We start from the raw sequence: 18,758 nt of genomic DNA on the forward strand, positions 1-18,758 counted from the left end.
CATCCAAAAAGTTCAGGCATTGGTGCCTTCAACCCATAAGTATAGTGAAGAAAACTCACCTCACACTAGCGTATCAAACAGAACCTCCGGCCACTAGCTTACGAAAGCCTCGAACTATCATAATAAATAAACCACTAATTAGTAATCGGATTAATACCTCAAATATCTTGGCCCATAATTGTCCATTAACTCTTCCTTAACTGGACCAAAGCCCAAATCCAAACCTTGATTCAAAAAGGTCCAAATATACAAGGTCCATAATTGGCCCAATTTTCCAAATTGGGTCCAAATCCCTAATAGACCTCATCCAAAGATCCATTTCCCTAACTAGCCTAGAATACTCCTACTCATAAAGTCCATTAAGGGCCCAAGCCAAACTAGCCCATAGATGGTCCAAATCTGAAGCCCAACTCGTGAAAGCCCAACAGAAGTCGTATGTTGGGCGTGCCCCGAAGTTATGCAGGGCGTACGCGAGCCTCGCATTGACTAGAAATGGGGGAGTTGACCGCATATACAGGGCGTACTCCTTTCTATGCGGGGCGTACCTTCACAGAGTTCAAACTTCAATAAGTGCTTAATGCCTTAAGCACTTAAGCCCAAACTTCAGATCCATGGTCCAAATGCACCTTAGAGTTATAAAGTTTCCAACTTCATGACTTTAGACTTCAAAAGTTCTTAATGCAAGATCTTAGCCCATTAAGACCTTTCTACCAAATGCATGGGACACTTCTAGCCATTGGGACCTCATTTTTATGATTAAGGACCCCTCTAAGGTTCTGAAAGGACAATTCAAATAATCCAGAACATGTCATGTTCAAAATGGAGCATTTGTGACCAAGAAAGAAGAATAAAGAACCCAACAAGAGATCTATAAAAACAACCAAAAAGGTTTGAGCTTTATACCTTTGTATGGTGAAGAAGGAAGCCAAAAATACATATCCAAGCCTTCCTTCACGTTCCAAAGCTTCTTGATGCACTTCCTTTGACTCTAACACACCAAAGACACACTTTAAGGCTCTCACTTTCACTCATGGGGGCTAGGGTTTTCCAAGAACAACTGAGGGACATGGAGGCTAAAAGGATAAGGGCACTTGGTCTATAATGATGGTTAAATACTCCTCAAACCCTACAACACTTCATTAGATGTTGTAGTAAAAATTGTAGAAACCTATCACCCGCTTCGATTGATCGGTCGAGAGTTGTAGCTAGCAACTACAGGTGGGGATGTCAACACTGTAAAGATTTGTACATATGTATCTCGCTCCGAAGATTAACAGTTACAGTAGTGTGGGTTGGCTAAATGTTTAAACCAACTAACGATAACGTCTCACAAAAAACCTCTTAACTAAAATGTTGGTGAATAACTCTCAGTCCTAACTTAATTGTGATTATGTAACTAGGCATAATGAATATCGTTATATAAGGTTTATAAAAGTCAAGTATGTTTGACATGTGTAACTCACCAAACATATTTGTCTAATGTAGTAGATACTTTATGTTTTGTAGGTTCAGGTAGCAACATACTACAGTCGTGGTACTAGAGGAGAAGACAGAAGCACAATGACAAGAAATAGATAATAGGTTGTTACTTGTGTACTTTCTTTGTTGTTTCAATTTGTATGTAAGATTTTTATTGTAAACTCGTGATTGCCTGGGATTTAAAGTGTATTAATTTTGGTAGAATTCCACATTAGAGATAAAACTCTAATATTTCTCTTAGATTAGATGTTAGAAAATCTGGATCGTTACAGTGAAACTCTTTGCATGGTTTAGGGAAACTTCAGCATGCGTCGAGAAAACTCTATGGAAGGTTTTGACAACTTCATAGTGAATTACCACTCTTTGGTTTCTCTGTCATGTTTATGCCTTGAAATCAATCTAGAATACTTGTAATTTCCTCATTCATGCATTGTAACTTCATTGTATGTTAGGTGAACTTTCTCGGTGCTCTCTATCATTCATGGTTTTTCCTGTTTTGGGTTTTCCACAAAAATTTTGGTTTTAGTATCTCAATCTTCGTCTCTCTACTTGTACTTATTGATTATCGTTGAATATCGGTGATTCCTATGTGTTGGCGATGTTGGAATATTGTTATTTGAAATATTGCATTTTGGACATTATTTGGCCATTGTTGGTGAACATCATGCTTTGGATTGAATTGCATTTGTTGTTCTTGGGTTGTCCTCGTATTGCAACTATAGCGAACCAACTATATATATATATATATATATATATATATATAGGGGTGTAAACGAGCCGAGCCGAGCCTGACCAAGCTCGAGCTTGGCTCGTTTAATTTGAGGAAGCTCGAGCTCGAGCTCGATTCGAGCCTTAAAATGAAGCTTGAGCTCGGCTCATGAAAAATTTAGTGGGCTCGTGAGCCTAATCGAGCCTAAACGAGCCTCTATGGATATATATATATATATATATATATATATATATATATATATATATATATATATATATATATATATATATATATATATATATATATATATATATATATAGAGAGAGAGAGAGAGAGAGAAAGAGAGAGGCTTGTTTAAGCTCGTTTAGGCTCGCGAGCCCCATTAATTGAAGCTCGGCTCGAGCTCGTTTAGTAAACGAGCCTCATATCTAGGCTCGAGCTCGGCTCGGGATCGTTTAATTCGATCTCGAGTTGAGCTTTTAACGAGTCGATCCCGAGTAGCTCACGAGTAGCTCGGCTCACTTACACCCCTATATATATACCATTACATGTTCTTTAGCGCCCATGATACGAGTCTAGTGATTGAGGTGTGGAATTTCACATAGGAGGTCAATGATTCAAACCCTGAACCACCGAAAATATAAATAATGTTCCACAATTGACCTCCCACGTGGGCCTTGGGGCTAATTGACATGATCCACTCAGATGATACGGTTTACATTTGTTTTACATCTCTTGGGCAATTAAAATTCTCTGGTATATAACTTACTTGTTTCTATCAGTGTCCCCTAGGACTAGGCCATGAGTCTCCATGATATCCGATTCTCGCAAACAACATTAAGTAATGCACAAGTAAAGAAACTAATTTTGTAATGGGCAAGAATATTTTCTTGTATTCATTTTGAACCCAAAGGGGAAACATTTGGAAACAAATGCAATAATACCATTCTAAACTCTTCCATGATTTAACCATCGACTTGTCATACATCTTGCATCATCAACAAAGTCGACCACATTTATTATTCTAATAAACTAAGAATCTATATCTAAACTTACAAACAACTCTCGGATGATCCGGTGTGTAGATTAGTGAAAATTCTGTAGATGTGTAATAAAATAAATAGTACACTTCTTTAACCACATAGATGTTGGTTTCGGATCAATGTGCCAACTTTTCACAAATTGTTTTTCTTTCTTTTTTTTTCTTTTAGACGTTCCCATGTGATGCGTGAACTGCAACTTCAGCTTGATTGTCCAATGGCATGTATTGTGCCATAATAGCCCGGATCTCAGAATCCATGTATGTCTGCAATACAAAAATATCACCCTAAGATCTTAACTACACTTGTTGGTTTTCTATTTGTATCTTTTGTTTATAAATGTTTTCAATTTTCTCTATATGTTATGTCAAATTCAATTAATTAAAAATAAAATAAAAAATTGTACCCGAATTCTATATTTATAAAAGGCATATCCAGCAACTCCAGCAACTGCCATACCAAGAATGATGACCCACATAAATCCCCAACCCACTCCCGAGATAGCATCTTTACCTAGTTATCAATTTGTTAATTATTCCAAAAAACAAGTAACAACATTAAAAAATGTAGATATTTTGGAGAGTACTAGGTTAGAAATTTAATAACGTAAACAAACAAAAACACTCACTTATACATGTGTCGTGTTCTCTAATGTAAAGCATATTGCCACCACATTTACAGTCGTAACTACCCCATGTGTTCTTGCATTTGCAGTTAGGACATTGACACGCTGCCTTCTCTTCACATTCATCAATGTCTTGAAACATAAATAGTAAATGTCAAAATTAAATTGTTGGATTTTTTTATGGGAATTTGTAGTTTTAATTTCTAATAAAAGTGATAATACCTTCACAATTTTTTACTCCATCCCCTCTGAATCCTGGTGGACACTTGCAACCCTCTTTATGATCATCCTACAATAGATTTTTTTTTAAACATAAAAAGAAAAATCAATATTTAATATTACCAAAAGACAAAAAAATGTACACAAAAGTGATATATTTCAATATATAATCACACACACAATATATATATATATATATATATATATATATATATATATATATATATATATATATATATAGAGAGAGAGAGAGAGAGAGAGAGAGAGAGAGAGTACTAACAATGCAAGCAGAATAAGTCCTGCCTTGCTGGGTATCTTTCCAACAGCCTCCATTGTTAAGATCACACGGTAAAGCTCCCGAAGCTGCAACACAGAGGATCAAAACCACATGGACAAAATATGTGCACACATACGATACAAATTAATTACCTTCACAGTGTTTATAACCATCACCAAAAAACTTTACACCCTGAACAATCGGGCATTGACAAACTCTCCCCCTGAAAGTATCCTACACCAACCAATTCAACAAAAAACATGAAATTTAACTAAATAGGATAAGATTTTTCAAAACATTTACAAAAAACCACAAAAAATAGCATGTCAAAAAAATTCTATGTACCCTGCATGCTGTGATATTTAAAGTTTTGTCCATCCAGCATCCACCATTGTTTTCCATACACTCATTTGTTTCTATTCCTGAAATTAACACACACACACACAACATTATTATATTTGTGAAATTAGAGAGATAATAATACAAATAATAATGAATATAGAACTGACCTTCTCTTAAACAAATAACTGGCTCAGTTGTCTCCTCGAATCCTGAACAAATGGCCTTCAAAACTGTTCCTTTATCAAGCTTACCTAAAGCAAAAAATAAAATAAATAAATAAAATTGTCAATGTAATTTAGGGTACACATTTTTATTTTAACATAATTTTCACAAACCTCGAAACTGTCTGTTATTTATTATGAGAGTTGGCAATATTGTCACGTCTCCACGTGGACCTTTACCTATCTGTAAAATTACAAAGTTAAATAATTAACATAAATTAGAAGAATATGTGAATTATGTCAAAAAAAAAAAAAAAAGGAAAAAAAAAATATCTATATGATGAACACCTGTGCTTCCTGCTCAGCCTTGAGGACTGGGTTCTCCTTATCTGCTTTTGTATCACCCACACATTCATTTATTTTGTTCAGATCAGCCCCTGAGAGATCTCAATTTAGTGTCTTGAACACAATATATACCAATAAATTATATATCATGCAACAAGTATGTTGAGATTAATAGGGAAATAATAATGTAGTTTACTCTTTTTACCCAATATACTAATATTTCTTTACACATAATAAGCTCAGAGAACGTTTTGAAAACTCACCTAATGATTTGATTACTTCTTCTGCACATTCTTTATTGTACTTCTCCTCTTTCATTGGACAACGAATAGCAAAATCTGTGACATAATCCCACCATAACCATGGTTTTCCAGATTCATTAGCGACTTTAAAGAAGCACGCCTGTCTTAAATTCTGGATAACAACATCTTTCCCATCGTACCCTCGAGCAAAATCCTCTTCAGGATCAGGAGCACAATATCTTCCATGGTTGATACACTGAGACTTACACTGTTTACTCAAAATGAAAGCTTCAGGACAATACCAGGTGATGTAATGTGGTGTGAATTGCGTATACCCTTTCTTCTCTAAAATTTGAGCGACGCCTTTGAAATCTTTTAGAAAATTCTTTTGACTATCGCATTTCGGTCCACATTCATCGTTGCTGTTCGTCCAAAATTCGTATTCAACTCGATCATCGGGGTGAGGAAGAGCTTCTCTCCAATCGAGGTTTACTTTTACCATTTCTGGCTTTTCTAGGGCTCGTTTTATCGCTTCCCCAAGTGATTGGCTTATGAGGGCTGAAGGGATGGAGATGTTCTGTAAGTAATTGAAACGTGCACTTTCTTCTTCTGGTGTGTCCATGGTGATCAGAGGCTCAGGCCTGTCATCGGCGACAAGAATAGCGGCGGCTCCGGCTCTCTGTGCGTTCCATGCCTTTAACGTAAAGTAACAGTCTGAGACACAGTAAATAATGTAATTTACTTTTTACCCCGAAACAGTATATTCATATTTCTTTACTAATAAATAATAAATAATAATACCAATGTATAGCCTTTTTTTACCAAAATGGCAAATGACGTAAAACTGTTTTAAGTTTTTATAGGAATTTGTGGATTTACTATGCGTATTTTAGGTTCATTGCAACTTTTTCCTTTCCAATTTTACCATTTTTATAGGTATACCCCGTAAAAACCAAACATTTTACTAGTAATTTAAGGGATTTAATATTCCATAAAAAAGGATAAAACTAAATATTTATGTCATATGTAAGACTTTAATGAACCAAAATATGCAAAAAGGTAAATTGAAAAAAAAAATTGTAAACCATTGGATTTAATGAACCTAAAATACACAAAGGGTAAAGTTTGTACATTTTTGTTAAATTTAAGGGCTTTTATGTTTTTTTCCCTTACCAATAATAGCAATATATAATAAATGAAGCATAATGTCTATTTGGTTGCAAAATGTTATTATGTTGTTATTTGCTAGTAACCAATAGGTAAAAAATGTACATTGCTAATGAGAAATTATTTGTACATAATAATTTTTTTCCATACACAACAATTGGTGTTTTAAAGTGTTGTCCTATACAATTTTATAATGCATATATTGTTATGCATGACAAAAAATTGTTGTATACGAATCACTTCCCATTGGTAATCAGTAAAAAAAATATGTAAATATAAAAATATAAGTATGTTGTTATTTTGGGTAAGAAATAAAATACATTGCACAAACCATGTTTTCTATCTAATGCATTATTTTGCTCATCTAGTATATGATGTTATTGTATTTTTCGTTCAAATCCTTATTATAATCACATTGATTATGCTTTCGAATGAATTTTTTACATGATAGGAAATAATACAATCGAGCAAAAGGGTAAAAACGTAAATTTACCGCCACGGTCAACAAGAAGGAAAACAGGAAGGCCAGCACCAGATTTAAATTTGAAGGAAACATCATCAGAGAAACTCCTGCAAGCCCTTTGATTGGCTTTTGGATAAAGAACAGCTCCAGCTAATGTTCCTCCGTATTGAGGAACACCAAAATTACCAATTGCACATTCATATGTATCTTTTAGATTCTGAGGTGACGTCACCCTCAAACTGTTCTTCTCAACCACAAATCTACCCAATGTAGACTCACAAATCAACAACAAAACACATATTACAAACCCTAATCTCCCTTCCCTCATAATTTATTGAGAAAAAGAATGACTACCCAGATCACAAAATCAAATCTATGATTAGTTCTTCACTCACATTCAATCAAATCTATCAAAAACAAAACGATTAAAAGCTGATTTTGATGTTGTTTTGAACACAAATTTCAGGAGAACTAAAACATATTCCTCTTGAACCAGTTTTATTGATTAAATGTCATGGGTTTGAGCTGGATTTGGGACAAAATAAGGGAAATTTTTAGAAAATAGGGAAAAAGGTGAAGGTTGGAAATGTGTTGATATTACTTGTGAGAGTAAGATGTTATGTTTTCTACAAGTGTAAGTCAGAGAGGAATTTACAGACAGAGAAAGAATCGAGACTCTTGTGGTGGAAGCATATGAGGAGAGATGTAAACTGTCATTTGATCAAGTCTTTGTTTAATTAACTACCTTACACGTAATATGAAAAATAGAGGGGGGACGAAATTTGTTGAAATTTGTTCATAATTCAGCTTAGGCATGTTGTAAACTTTGAGCCTATTAAATGAAAAAACTTTAATAGAAAACCGACTAAAATATCTTTAAAAAAAATAACTTTTTTCAGCTCCAAGTATAAACGAATAGTAATACTCGAATTAAATTTTGAAATTGTTCTATGTAAACGAATAGTAATACTCGTTTAAGGATAGTTTTAAATAAATATCAACAATTGTTTTATATCTTTTTAACAAATATGTTAATTATTTACAATTAATAGTTATTTAACGTGGTACCATTATTTAAAATATAAATAAAAAAAAAGTTTACTAAAATCTATAATAATTAAATGTTACAACAGAGAGATTAATTAAAAAACATATTGATTTATTTTATGATACTTCCGACATGGAATTTCATGGAATCTAAAAAATCCTAATTCTTTTGATTTTGTCAACCAAATGCAATTTCTATTGACATTTGCATTTCAATTCCTCCAAAATCCAATTAACCAAACACACCTAAGTGTTACTTCACAATCATGTATGCACATAGACAATAAACATTTATTGAAAATGAAAAATACTAGAAAAATAACGCAAATATCTTCACTTCAACATTTGTCCAAAATCACGTTCCAGATTAGAAATTATCATGGTTTTCATATTGCAGAAAGTAAACCCTAAAAGGTACATACAATATATAAGAAGTTAAAATTGTCAACATATTTTACATCTGATTTTTTTTTTTTATTAATTCTCATTACTTTGGCATCATCCTGATTGAGATATATGTTGAACAACTAAGCCTTGTCCACCTGCAATACCAAAATTATACTTATTATTACTCCTTATAAACTAATATAGATCAAATTATGTAAGTTTTGTCCCAACCAAAAAGACGAGAATGCCCCCATCATTGAAAACAGTTATAAAAAGATATCAAAAAAGGCTTTTTACCTTCCTCATGAGGATGAATAGCCTCTGATCAAGCTCAAACTTAGCTGCAATTGAAGGGTCACCCCTCAACAACATCAATAAACCACCAAACGAGACATAAATGTCCCTGAAAAAACAAGAGCAGTCGACACTTGAGACCAAATTTCATAAACCGGATAAAGGGCAAAATAGTAATATGGCTCAACATACGCTTTAACATTAGCTCCTGACCCTTCTTCATTGATCCTATACAATTTTCCATGCATCACATATTCAAACTTGTCAGCAAGTGACTTTCGCCCACCCTGAAATAAAAAGTATGTGCAATTCAAGATAATGAATAAAAATTTAAACTCAATATTTTATTCTTTTATCATCAAAAGTCAAAACCCAAAAAAAAAAAGGTCAAAGTGTTGAGATTACAGGAGAAAAGAATCCACTGTCAGGAGTTCCATCCAAGTTCAAGGTAGTTGCTAGAACCATCATAAATTTCTCACCAACATGCATAGGATAAACATCTGTATTCACATCCAGCTGCATGTACATATCAAATTGATCGCTTCTTGCTTCTATACGATTAACTATTTCAAAAAAACAACAAACATATTCAGATACTAACTTCTTATTGAAAGGATAAAACAGTAATTTACTATGGCTACTTTCTTGTACTACCAATATTCCAAGCTACTTTTCAATTGGATTCAAGAGAAGGAGAATGGGAGGATGATGATGATGACGGGAGTGAAGAATACCTTTGTCAAATTTCTTGCCATCAGGGTCAAGCTGATCAACCCTAAATATATCTTCAAACAAGGTTTCAACCATCCTTTAACAGTTATATGAATTCACCTACAAAACAAAAAACTTAATTTAATTGGTAAAAGTAAAACAGTTCTTCATCTGGTATGATATGAAACCCGTGAATTGCTTACAAGAATCACTAGTTAATTAAACAACCAAAACCACTGATTAGAAAGTAGAAAGAAAAAGACTGTTTTCAAATTGATGGGACTATTAATTAGAGGGAGTTTGGTTAGGAAGTGGAATCTTTCCAAGGAATTGGAATAAGAATAATTTGGAAACAATAATTGGAATGGAATTCAATTCTATTCTATTATGTTGTATATTTTTGTTTGGTTTGTACTTTATAGATGAAGTGGGATGTAAACCAATGACAAATGACATGATTGATCGCTTCACGTTCACCGTTCACGAAATCTTTCAGATAATTTGTGAGAATAGTAAAATTTGCCTTCTTGATTGTGAAAGGTTTTGCAAACTATTTTTAGGTAAAATCAATGAAACATGTGAAATTCAGTGCACCGATATTATCATCAGAGCTTCAAACCCTATCCAACTTTTATGTTAAACAATTTATCACTAATAACAATGCCGACGAGTAAAAGGTAGATAAGCTCTCAGAGCTTCTTGTTGCTTATGGTGGCCTTCATGAAATATTCAGGAACTGGTCAAAGGAAAGCGAGAAAACAAAAGGCACAAGCATGATTGTCATAGATTTACAGAGGAAGATCTACAGAAAGGAAGTGACATTTACCTGAAGCTAGAGTAGCAGCGACAGAGGTAAGAGCGAGATGGAAGAGACAAAATGAGACGATCGAAATTGTGAGAAGAGACGCTTATGAAATTCTAGGGTTTAAGGCTTAAGAGTAGTAATTGAAGTTTAAATTGACTGGCTATCAATTCAATTTTCATAAAATCATAAATTCGATTTCAATCCTCTTGATATTTGATATTTCATTTCTAACCCCAACCTTAAGTTTTCTTTGTATTTTAGTCCATAAAAAAATAACTTCATTAATTTACCATGGTAAGTGGTTCTTACTTCTTACCTTCTCCTATTGGGTATGGGGACACTATTATGCCGGCTATGGGGACACGCCAAGTGGTGTGGTTTTTCTCCATCTCACAACTGTTTCTTTCCACATTACCATCATCTCCTTCCACACCATTGTTAGTGTACCTGTAACGATGGTGGGAAAAAAAAAGGAAGAGAGAAGAAAAGAGAGCTAGTTGGTTGTGATCTTTTGTGGTATAGACTATGAGTGCCAACGATCGTGGCCCCACAACACCCTTGGTATGTGTACGCAATCGTGGTGAGCTTGTCAGATGGCCACGAAAACCTTTCACCATAAGTATACTGAATGACGTTATTAAAACATTTTGTTTATTTGAGAAAAAACTCATCTATTTTGTTTAATTATTTCACTGAAAAAAAAACGCAGAAATTTCCATTCTACAAAACAGCCATCAAATTTGTATTGTCATGACAAAATATATTTAAACCTTAGATATTTTTATACCATTTTGCTTTTGTAAAATCTCTCATAATCTCACCTTTTTTTCTAATTTACTTGGCACAATACAAACAATGATTCATAACTTTTCTTGATTTCGCTTTTCTACAAAACTTTGTAGATATTCGATTACCAAAATCAGTACAAGAGGATGGATTTTCATAACAAGTAATCAACAGGTTCAAAACTCTAAACTCAAGTCGACGTTTGAAAGAAAATGTATATTGGCCTTGAACAAAAGGGAGTCAAAGTAAAACTAGTACACCACTTTCTCTCATCATTCCCTCAAAACATGAAAGATGCCAAGAGTGATTGTAAGTTAGTTAGCCACGTTTTTATACAATACACATCATCACATGACACAAACTTTACACAAAATCAACAACTCAAAACACAACAATAACATCTCATTTTTCATTCTCACTCTCATTCTCTTTTATCTTCCGCTACATCTTCTGTAAGCCCAATAAGATGATCCGTTGAGGCTGACCCTTTCTTCTCCTTCCTCTCCATCATCATTCCAACTTCTCCCCCATCCACTTTCACTCCACTTGTAAGCGATATCGCCTCCTCATCATACTCTTCCCCCGTGTCCCCTGCATACGCATATCTACACCCCCACACACATTATTATACTGTGTTCTGTGTACTGTATAGTGTGTACTGTGAAACAAGAAATTACCTGGTGGGATTGCGAGAAGGGGCCCACAAGATGCATATCACCACCAAGAGTGAAAAGGCAAGTAGTGACCAGAAAGCAGGAATGATCCAATAGATACGCCATAGCTCACTTATTGGATCAGTTGCATTAAAATACAACTGTCGAATTTAATTTTCGAATTAAAAAAATAATTAGTCAAAAAAAAATGAGAAAGAAAAGAAAAGAAAAAACAAAGGGTACGTACCTCATAGCCAATCCAAGCAATAGAGAGGAGGACAAAAAGTGCAAGGGCGTTTGTGAACTTTCGATACACCTCCAGTTTAGCAATGCTTCTCCGCATCTAAACATCATTAACAAAATTTAAAACCAAAAGACGAAAATGCCCTCCGAAAAAATTGATACCAAGATTATATTTATACCTGAAGCTTCTCCAATGTCTTGGACAAAGACGAAAATATCCACAAAATAAACCAAGCATCCAAGAAAGCAACAGGCAACACCAAATACAATTTACTTTTCCCAGAAAAATCATTAATATTTCCCAAATTTTCAACAAGCTCGAGTGCTTCTATAGCCACAAAATACACCACACCAAGAATCATCACTTTGGAGGTGACCCCACCTAGGGTGGGCCTCACCACCCCATACCCCATAGCCACCACCAAAAGCAACAACCTTGAAAGAGTCTTTTTAACTGCACTAATAGTCACAGCCCACACTGTTATCCCAAAAGGCCTACTCCCAGTTGACCCAAGGTTAGAATAGTCAAAATACCAAAGTGCCATTTCACACATCCCAAGAGCAATCACAGCAGAAATATGGTAATGCAATTGCATTATATCTTTCCAAAATTGAACAAATCTTAAAAACCAACCAAGCCCAAGAACAAGGTAACCCAAAGACATGAACCCGTAAAAAGTCATTAATTTTACCATTTTTCCAGGTAAATACCCTTCTGGATTCCTCCAGACTGTTCTTCCTGAAATTACTGTGCCCTTCAGTTCTGGATCACAGTACATGAAGTAAAGATAGTACATTCCGGTTTTGTTTATGTCAACTGATTGAGGTTTCATTTTGGCTTCTTGTTTGTTTCCTTCAAAGAAGGTTTGGATGCGTTTTGGCCATTCGGGGGTATTTTCGTCTTTTTGGATGATGACTTCTCCTACAGTGCAGGATTCTTCTGATGCGAGCTTTGGAGTGCAACATAAGATGTTTGAATTAGTTTTTAGAAAGTTTCCACCGATTCTTTCGGTGTCTTTTACTTCGAATATTATGGCTTCAATTAATCCGGTTCTACTCTGCATTGAGTTTTGAATTTTGGCTGATTCTTCTGTTCTTTTGAAGGTAACATCTTCAAACCTGAAATGGATACAAAAATGTTTGTTTTGAAGATTGTCTGTTATCCAATCTCAATCTATCATTTCACAAATGTCAATACCTAAAACCTAATCTACAAGTAGATTGTAAACTAATTCAATATTATCAAAAAGTGATGTCTCATGTTTAAACCTGGGCGCTACCTATGTATGTGATTTGATATTATGAAAATGTGCTGTTTGAAGCTTTCAATTTGGGTTATCTTATCCCCTAATTTTGGAATTTCAATGTTATCAAATGCAAGAAGATAAATTAACAGTTAGTAATTGCAAGCTCTGGTTTTGAAAGTGTTTTATGGTTCACTGTAACTGAATCATCTCATTCCCAAACACTTTGGTTAATTTCCAGAAGAACATGCTAAGAAGGATTGGGGTTTAATTGAAGTAGTGCCTCTGGAACATGAGCTCAGCCAGTATTATTTGGAGGACTATGATCAATATCTGTTCATTTAATCTATTTTCTTGTTTAGATATATGTAAAGGAACACAGGAAATATTTCAGTATTAAGAGGAACTAATCTACTCGAAGCAATAACATAACATTTCCACGGTGTTAGAAATGATCGTGTCTCTACGGATTTAGATTGGGGAATAATTTCTTGGAGAAGGGGTTGATTATCAATGAGAGAAATCAAGATCAAGCTGAAGATTAAGAAAACATGAAAGTAAAACCTGATGAAAGATTTCCCCTCGAGGGGTTTATTTCCTGGAGAGGTAATTGAAGAACTATTGTCATGATCTTCGAGATGTTTTGAAGCGAAGAGACCTTCACTGCCTCCATGAAAGAGGAAAGCGTTCAACTGAGGAGTGAAGAACTCGTTGCGATACTCATGAATCGATGCTCTGATTGGTACGATTGAGTAATCGCATAGGTATAGTAAACCCAAAATAAACCCTAGCACTACTTCGCCATTGTAGAAACGCAAGCCCTCTCTCATCTCTCTCTCTCTCTCTCTCTCTCTCTCTCTCTCGAATCTAGGAAGTTGAGACGTGATGACAATACACGACGACGTGGAACTTCACTCTAGAGCCCTTGTCGGAGTTCGAGATACGATGGCCTTTGATGGTAAAAAATGTTAACTTTTATATTTTTGTGGTGAATTGATACAAAAAGTTTCCGGCATCTAAAATCTAAGGTTTCTTTAAATTTCTAGTCCAAAAAAATGAAATGATAGTTATATCCTTATTTATTATATTTATATTTTTTTATATTTTATTACCATTTCAATAATAATAATAATAATAAGAAAATAGGTAAAACTCTATCTCTCTTACGTCTCTTTCTCCCTCCCTCCCTCCACTGATACTTCTCTCTCTCTCTCTCTCTCTCTCTCTCTCTCTCTCTCTCTCTCTCTCTCTCTCTCTCTCAGTGTATTTTCATTAGAGATTAAAGACCCATCGACGAATTCCCCTTCTCCGTCATTCGTGCCACTGAGTTGTGCTTCTCCGACTATTACTAGGGTTTCATCTCTAGATTCAAGACCCACTGACAAATTCTCCAACTCTAGCGAGAACTCTAGACATGTATCAGTGGTGGAATCTTCGACATGTAGCAATGGTGGGATCGCAAACAGAAGGATGAAAACATGGAGTAATAGTGGAATCACTATTAAACCCTCTTTCCAATGATGTATCCTTCAAAATCTCGATACACTTGAGCCAATCCAAACCTCAATTTCTATGTAAACTGTCTTATTGCAGTGAAATTATGGAACCCCTAAATGGAATATGGTTTAGACTGAACACAATCACAATAAATCGAGAAAATTTTGAAAACCCAGATGATCGGTTTTCCGGCGCGATCCATCAACAACAAAACCTCATCGGGGGTTGTTGTCTTTGATCCATCGACATTAGTGGGCATAGGAAGCATTTGGGTGATTCTTCTTCAATATGAGGGGTTGCAGTCGACGTCTCCAGCAGGCCCGTCGTGGCTTTCTTTCTCATCGTCGGTAGTGAAGGAGTCAGGGGTGTTTAGATGGTGTTCCTCGACCAATCGCCATGGAGAAAAGGGGTAGCTCCGGTGATCCACTTGACTGCTTCCCTTCTCGTTGTAGGTTGTGGATTTGAGCAGTAGCAGTAACGATCAAAAGGGGTGTTTGGTTGAGATCGGTGAGCAGATTAGGAAGAGGAGTATTGTCGTGGTGGCAATTGGTGGTCTCCTAGTTCCACCATTTTCCTCCTACACGAGAGATGCATAACTGGTGAAGAGAAAGAGAAAGAGAGAGAGAGAGAGAGAGAGAGAGAGAGAGAGAGAGACGTATTGGTGGGTGGGGGATAATATATTTATTTTCTTTTTATTTTTAAGACAAACTGGTTTTAGAATAGTTGTAAAAATAAAAATAAAAAAAGAAATTAAAATGGTATAATCGTCTTTTTTAAGTTTTTTTGGATTAAAAACCCAAAAAAACATTGATTTTGGATCTTTTGTACAATCTGGAAACTTTTTAGATCACATCCAAAGATTTTTGCAAACCACAAGGACTAAATTTGCAATTTTGCCTTTTGAATAACAATGTTATAACTAAAACAAAAATGTCAAAAATCTTTTTAGATAAAAATATTTATTGGTTTATGGTAATGGTAAATGAATTTTTAAAAAGCTGTTTGGATTAGCTTTTATGATAATAAAAAAAGTCAATAAATCAATAAATTAAAAAATATATTGTTTAAAAAGTATTTTTTGAAGTTATTTTTGATTAAAAAATCAAAAACAGTTTTAAAAAGCTAAGTTTTATATGTTTTTTAAAAAGTGTTTTTTGAAACTAATGAAATAGTTATTATAAAAAGTGTTTTTTGAGTTTGTCAAATACTTTTTTTTATTTAATATATTAGTTTTTAAAAAAGTCAATAAATCAATTAGTTGTTTTGAAAAGCAATCTCAAACACCCCCTCAATATGAGTATTTTTATAAAAAAAAATAATAATAAAAAAATAGGTACGCGGCAAGATTGGAGGCGGGTTTTACTCCCATTTAGTTTTCAGGTACATGGGCTGGGAGTTCTGTCACAAATCTCCTGTGAGGCCCCGTAATAGTTACTCTATATTTAATTAGTATATTTATAAAAATATTATTTTTTGTTTAAATGATTAGCTTTTATGTTTGTTTAAAAAAATAATAAATAAATAAATAAATATTATTTTTAAAGTATTCATTGTGTAATATATGTTTTGTATTTGAAGAATTGGTGTAATATTTAAAGTTAAACGAGTTAAAAATACGATACATATGGGTGAATGGGGGATTTTGAGCCAAAAGGGTTAACGAAGGATTCGAGGGGAAAAGGGGAAACATGGGTGAGATCATGGGTGGTTTTTAAATTTGGGTGCGGGATCAAGGGTGGGGGGGGGGGGGGGGGAGAATTCAGGGTTGGGATTAGGGTCGGGGAAAACAGACGAATTCGGGGGTGGAATAAGGGCAACTATTTCCACCCCTGTTTAGTATAACAATTGTCCAAAAAACAGCTTAAAGTTCATACTTTAATTCTTTTAATAGTGAAAAACGGCAAAATTGCTAATTAGGTCATTTTTGTTCATGTTTGATTATTACTATTTTTAAAGGGTGTATTGGAAAACTTAAATGATTGAGTTTTTTAATTTATTGTTGGTTTTATATCATTATAAATAAAAATTAATGGATAGATGTTTTTTTTAAACAATTCATAAGGGTTCCACATTGGAGATAAGTAATTTGATTAGTCATTCATTCCTAACTTATTAAAAACTCTTAAATAAATTTTTAAAAACTATGTCTTGATACCATTATAAGCTAATAAATTAAAAAGTGATTATCATTTTAAATAATCACTCTAAATAGGGATGAGATTTAGAACCAGACTGAATGTCTTTGCAAACAGAAGTGGATTTAACATATTACATAAAACGAGAATCACACTGTCGATACCAATGTTCGTTCCGGTATTGGGAATGTTTTTCAGTTATTTTTCAGAATAGAACTAGTTTTGTGATTTGCACCAATAACAACAATGCACTATCAAAATGGAACCGGTTTAACCATGAATATTAATACACTTTTAAAATATAACCAAGAATAGCAATACACTTTCAAAATGGAACCAAGAATGACAATGCACTTTTAAAATGGACCCAATAATAGCAATGAACTTTCAACCACCACAAATTGAAAAATTAAGTATTAAAAAAAATAAACTTTCATATATAAAAATTAATAAAAAGTTATAATTAAAAAAACGATACAACATAAAAAATTTAGCATTGATATGTCGTCTTTTGGGGCATGTAGTGGATTCAATATTAAACAAGAATATATCTTTTTCATAGTCTAAAATGAAGTACAGATACCAAATTACATGCTGAAAAACAAAATCAAGTAATTTCGAATTCATATAGTGAATTATGCATATTTCAAATACTAAGACTGAATTAAAAAAAGGTTAAAAAAATGCAGTATAGATATGTTGTCTTCCAGTGACCTATATCCTATTTATATTTAACCAAATTATATATTTTTATATTATAAAATGAAGTACAAACACCAAAATACATATTTGAAAAAAATCAAATAATTATGATTTCATACGAGTGAGATATGCGCATTTTAAAAAGCATGAAGTATAATGTTTTCAAAAAATATTTGCATGAATTTTTTACACTTACGATTCCAGTATGGTTCTAGTTTTTTAACTGGGTTATATATGATCGAACCGGTGTTAGAATCGGGACCAGATTTTCTTAATGTGAGGAACTGATGACCAAACCTTTATAGTAAATATGGTTCTAAATCTCATCCCTACTCCCAAACATCCCTTTAGTGGTGAAAAATGTTAAGAAAGTTGATTTTGATGTTTAGGCGATCGAAAAATATAACATTTGTTGTGGTTGATATTAGAAAATATTTTCTTATGGGATAATGACTTGTAAGGTGTAATGCCCAATTCCAAGTATGAAATTCTCATCTTTACACTTTGAGTTTTGGGTGGCCACAACGTCGCAACATTGCATGAAATGTGTGTTTCTCGTGGCCGCTACGCGTGGACATTCATTGTGCACAACGTGATGATGGCAACAATGTAAACCCTAAATTTTTCGGGTTTTGTGCAGTATTGAAGGGAAAGTGATAGCTAGGGTTCCTTCTACCCTCAGCCTCAATCACCTCCAAAGCACCATAGATTAACCCTAGCTTCCCTTTTACGTTCTTGGCTCATTTTTGGTGGTTTTATGACCTTGGAAAGAAGAAAAGGAACTATTGTACATAGATCCAACAAGCAACTTGTCTCTACTCCTTGTGTGTATCTTTCAGACCCTTTGTAAGTCCTCAATCTTCCACCTTTTTGGTTCCTTCTTCATAGATCTAGGTGTTATAGAAAGTATTGGTTCACTTTTGAGATTGGAATGGTTGGATGAGATAAAGATACAACTTTAAGGCTCATTTTGGTTGCTTGGTCAGTATATCTTTTGGATCTAGAAGATAAATGAGTTTTGAAATCCATGCGTGAGTTTTAGGTCGGTTTTCTCATATTTTGACCTAGATGGGTAAAGGAAATGCATGGGTCAGGCATGTCTATAAAGTTTGGATTTTTATGGACAATTAGGGTCCCAAGAAGCATCCTGGAAAGTTAGAACTGAAGGCTTAATGGATTGAGAAA

At 34.1% G+C, this 18,758-nt stretch overlaps 3 protein-coding genes across 4 annotated transcripts; all 3 read right to left on the bottom strand.

The window, feature by feature from the left end:
- Nucleotides 1–3,129: 3,129 nt before the first annotated feature.
- On the bottom strand, nucleotides 3,130–7,724 carry LOC145017380 (vacuolar-sorting receptor 2-like). The gene is made up of 12 exons (XM_078975419.1): nucleotides 7,100–7,724; nucleotides 5,461–6,153; nucleotides 5,201–5,289; nucleotides 5,027–5,096; nucleotides 4,859–4,942; nucleotides 4,695–4,771; nucleotides 4,502–4,583; nucleotides 4,353–4,435; nucleotides 4,076–4,142; nucleotides 3,857–3,985; nucleotides 3,635–3,741; nucleotides 3,130–3,494 (listed from the first exon to the last, which is right to left on the bottom strand). The coding sequence occupies exons 1-12, from the start codon at nucleotides 7,395–7,397 to the stop codon at nucleotides 3,396–3,398; spliced, it is 1,878 nt and encodes a 625-aa protein (XP_078831545.1). The 5' UTR covers nucleotides 7,398–7,724; the 3' UTR covers nucleotides 3,130–3,395.
- Nucleotides 7,725–8,460: 736 nt separating this feature from the next.
- LOC145014275 (DNA-directed RNA polymerases II and V subunit 8A-like) lies at nucleotides 8,461–10,462 on the bottom strand. 2 transcript variants are annotated; one of them, XM_078972659.1, is made up of 6 exons: nucleotides 10,335–10,462; nucleotides 9,532–9,628; nucleotides 9,203–9,360; nucleotides 8,990–9,084; nucleotides 8,801–8,906; nucleotides 8,461–8,658 (listed from the first exon to the last, which is right to left on the bottom strand). In XM_078972659.1, the coding sequence occupies exons 2-6, from the start codon at nucleotides 9,602–9,604 to the stop codon at nucleotides 8,644–8,646; spliced, it is 447 nt and encodes a 148-aa protein (XP_078828785.1). In that variant the 5' UTR covers nucleotides 9,605–9,628; nucleotides 10,335–10,462; the 3' UTR covers nucleotides 8,461–8,643. The 2 variants fall into 2 exon arrangements, with proteins under 2 accessions (XP_078828785.1, XP_078828786.1); XM_078972660.1 differs by lacking the exon at nucleotides 10,335–10,462 and adding an exon at nucleotides 9,712–9,814.
- Nucleotides 10,463–11,300: 838 nt separating this feature from the next.
- LOC145015679 (uncharacterized) lies at nucleotides 11,301–14,196 on the bottom strand. The gene is made up of 5 exons (XM_078974155.1): nucleotides 13,804–14,196; nucleotides 12,175–13,114; nucleotides 12,000–12,095; nucleotides 11,777–11,913; nucleotides 11,301–11,704 (listed from the first exon to the last, which is right to left on the bottom strand). Exons 1-5 carry the CDS (start codon nucleotides 14,067–14,069, stop codon nucleotides 11,521–11,523), a joined length of 1,623 nt encoding a protein of 540 aa, XP_078830281.1. The 5' UTR covers nucleotides 14,070–14,196; the 3' UTR covers nucleotides 11,301–11,520.
- Between the last annotated feature and the right edge of the window lie 4,562 nt (nucleotides 14,197–18,758).

Source organism: Lactuca saligna, chromosome 9 (genome assembly GCF_052625555.1).
Source record: "Lactuca saligna cultivar CGN05327 chromosome 9, ASM5262555v1, whole genome shotgun sequence".
Taxonomy (NCBI): Eukaryota; Viridiplantae; Streptophyta; class Magnoliopsida; order Asterales; family Asteraceae; genus Lactuca; species Lactuca saligna.

Bases quoted from the DNA above. Each gene is read 5' to 3' on its own strand.
- LOC145017380 (XM_078975419.1), bottom strand. From the start codon at position 7,397: ATGAGGGAAGGGAGATTAGGGTTTGTAATATGTGTTTTGTTGTTGATT. The intron at 3,986-4,075 runs GTATTATCACTT...TTATGTTTCAAG, and splicing joins TGGAGTAAAAAATTGTGAAG to ACATTGATGAATGTGAAGAG. The intron at 3,742-3,856 runs GTGAGTGTTTTT...ATTGATAACTAG, and splicing joins AGAACACGACACATGTATAA to GTAAAGATGCTATCTCGGGA.
- LOC145014275 (XM_078972659.1), bottom strand. From the start codon at position 9,604: ATGGTTGAAACCTTGTTTGAAGATATATTTAGGGTTGATCAGCTTGAC. The intron at 9,361-9,531 runs GTATTCTTCACT...TTTTTGAAATAG, and splicing joins TGGCAAGAAATTTGACAAAG to TTAATCGTATAGAAGCAAGA. The intron at 9,085-9,202 runs GTAATCTCAACA...TTTTTATTTCAG, and splicing joins ACAGTGGATTCTTTTCTCCT to GGTGGGCGAAAGTCACTTGC.
- LOC145015679 (XM_078974155.1), bottom strand. From the start codon at position 14,069: ATGAGAGAGGGCTTGCGTTTCTACAATGGCGAAGTAGTGCTAGGGTTT. The intron at 13,115-13,803 runs GTTTTACTTTCA...TATCCATTTCAG, and splicing joins GAGGGGAAATCTTTCATCAG to GTTTGAAGATGTTACCTTCA. The intron at 11,705-11,776 runs GTAATTTCTTGT...GTGGGGGTGTAG, and splicing joins CCTTCTCGCAATCCCACCAG to ATATGCGTATGCAGGGGACA.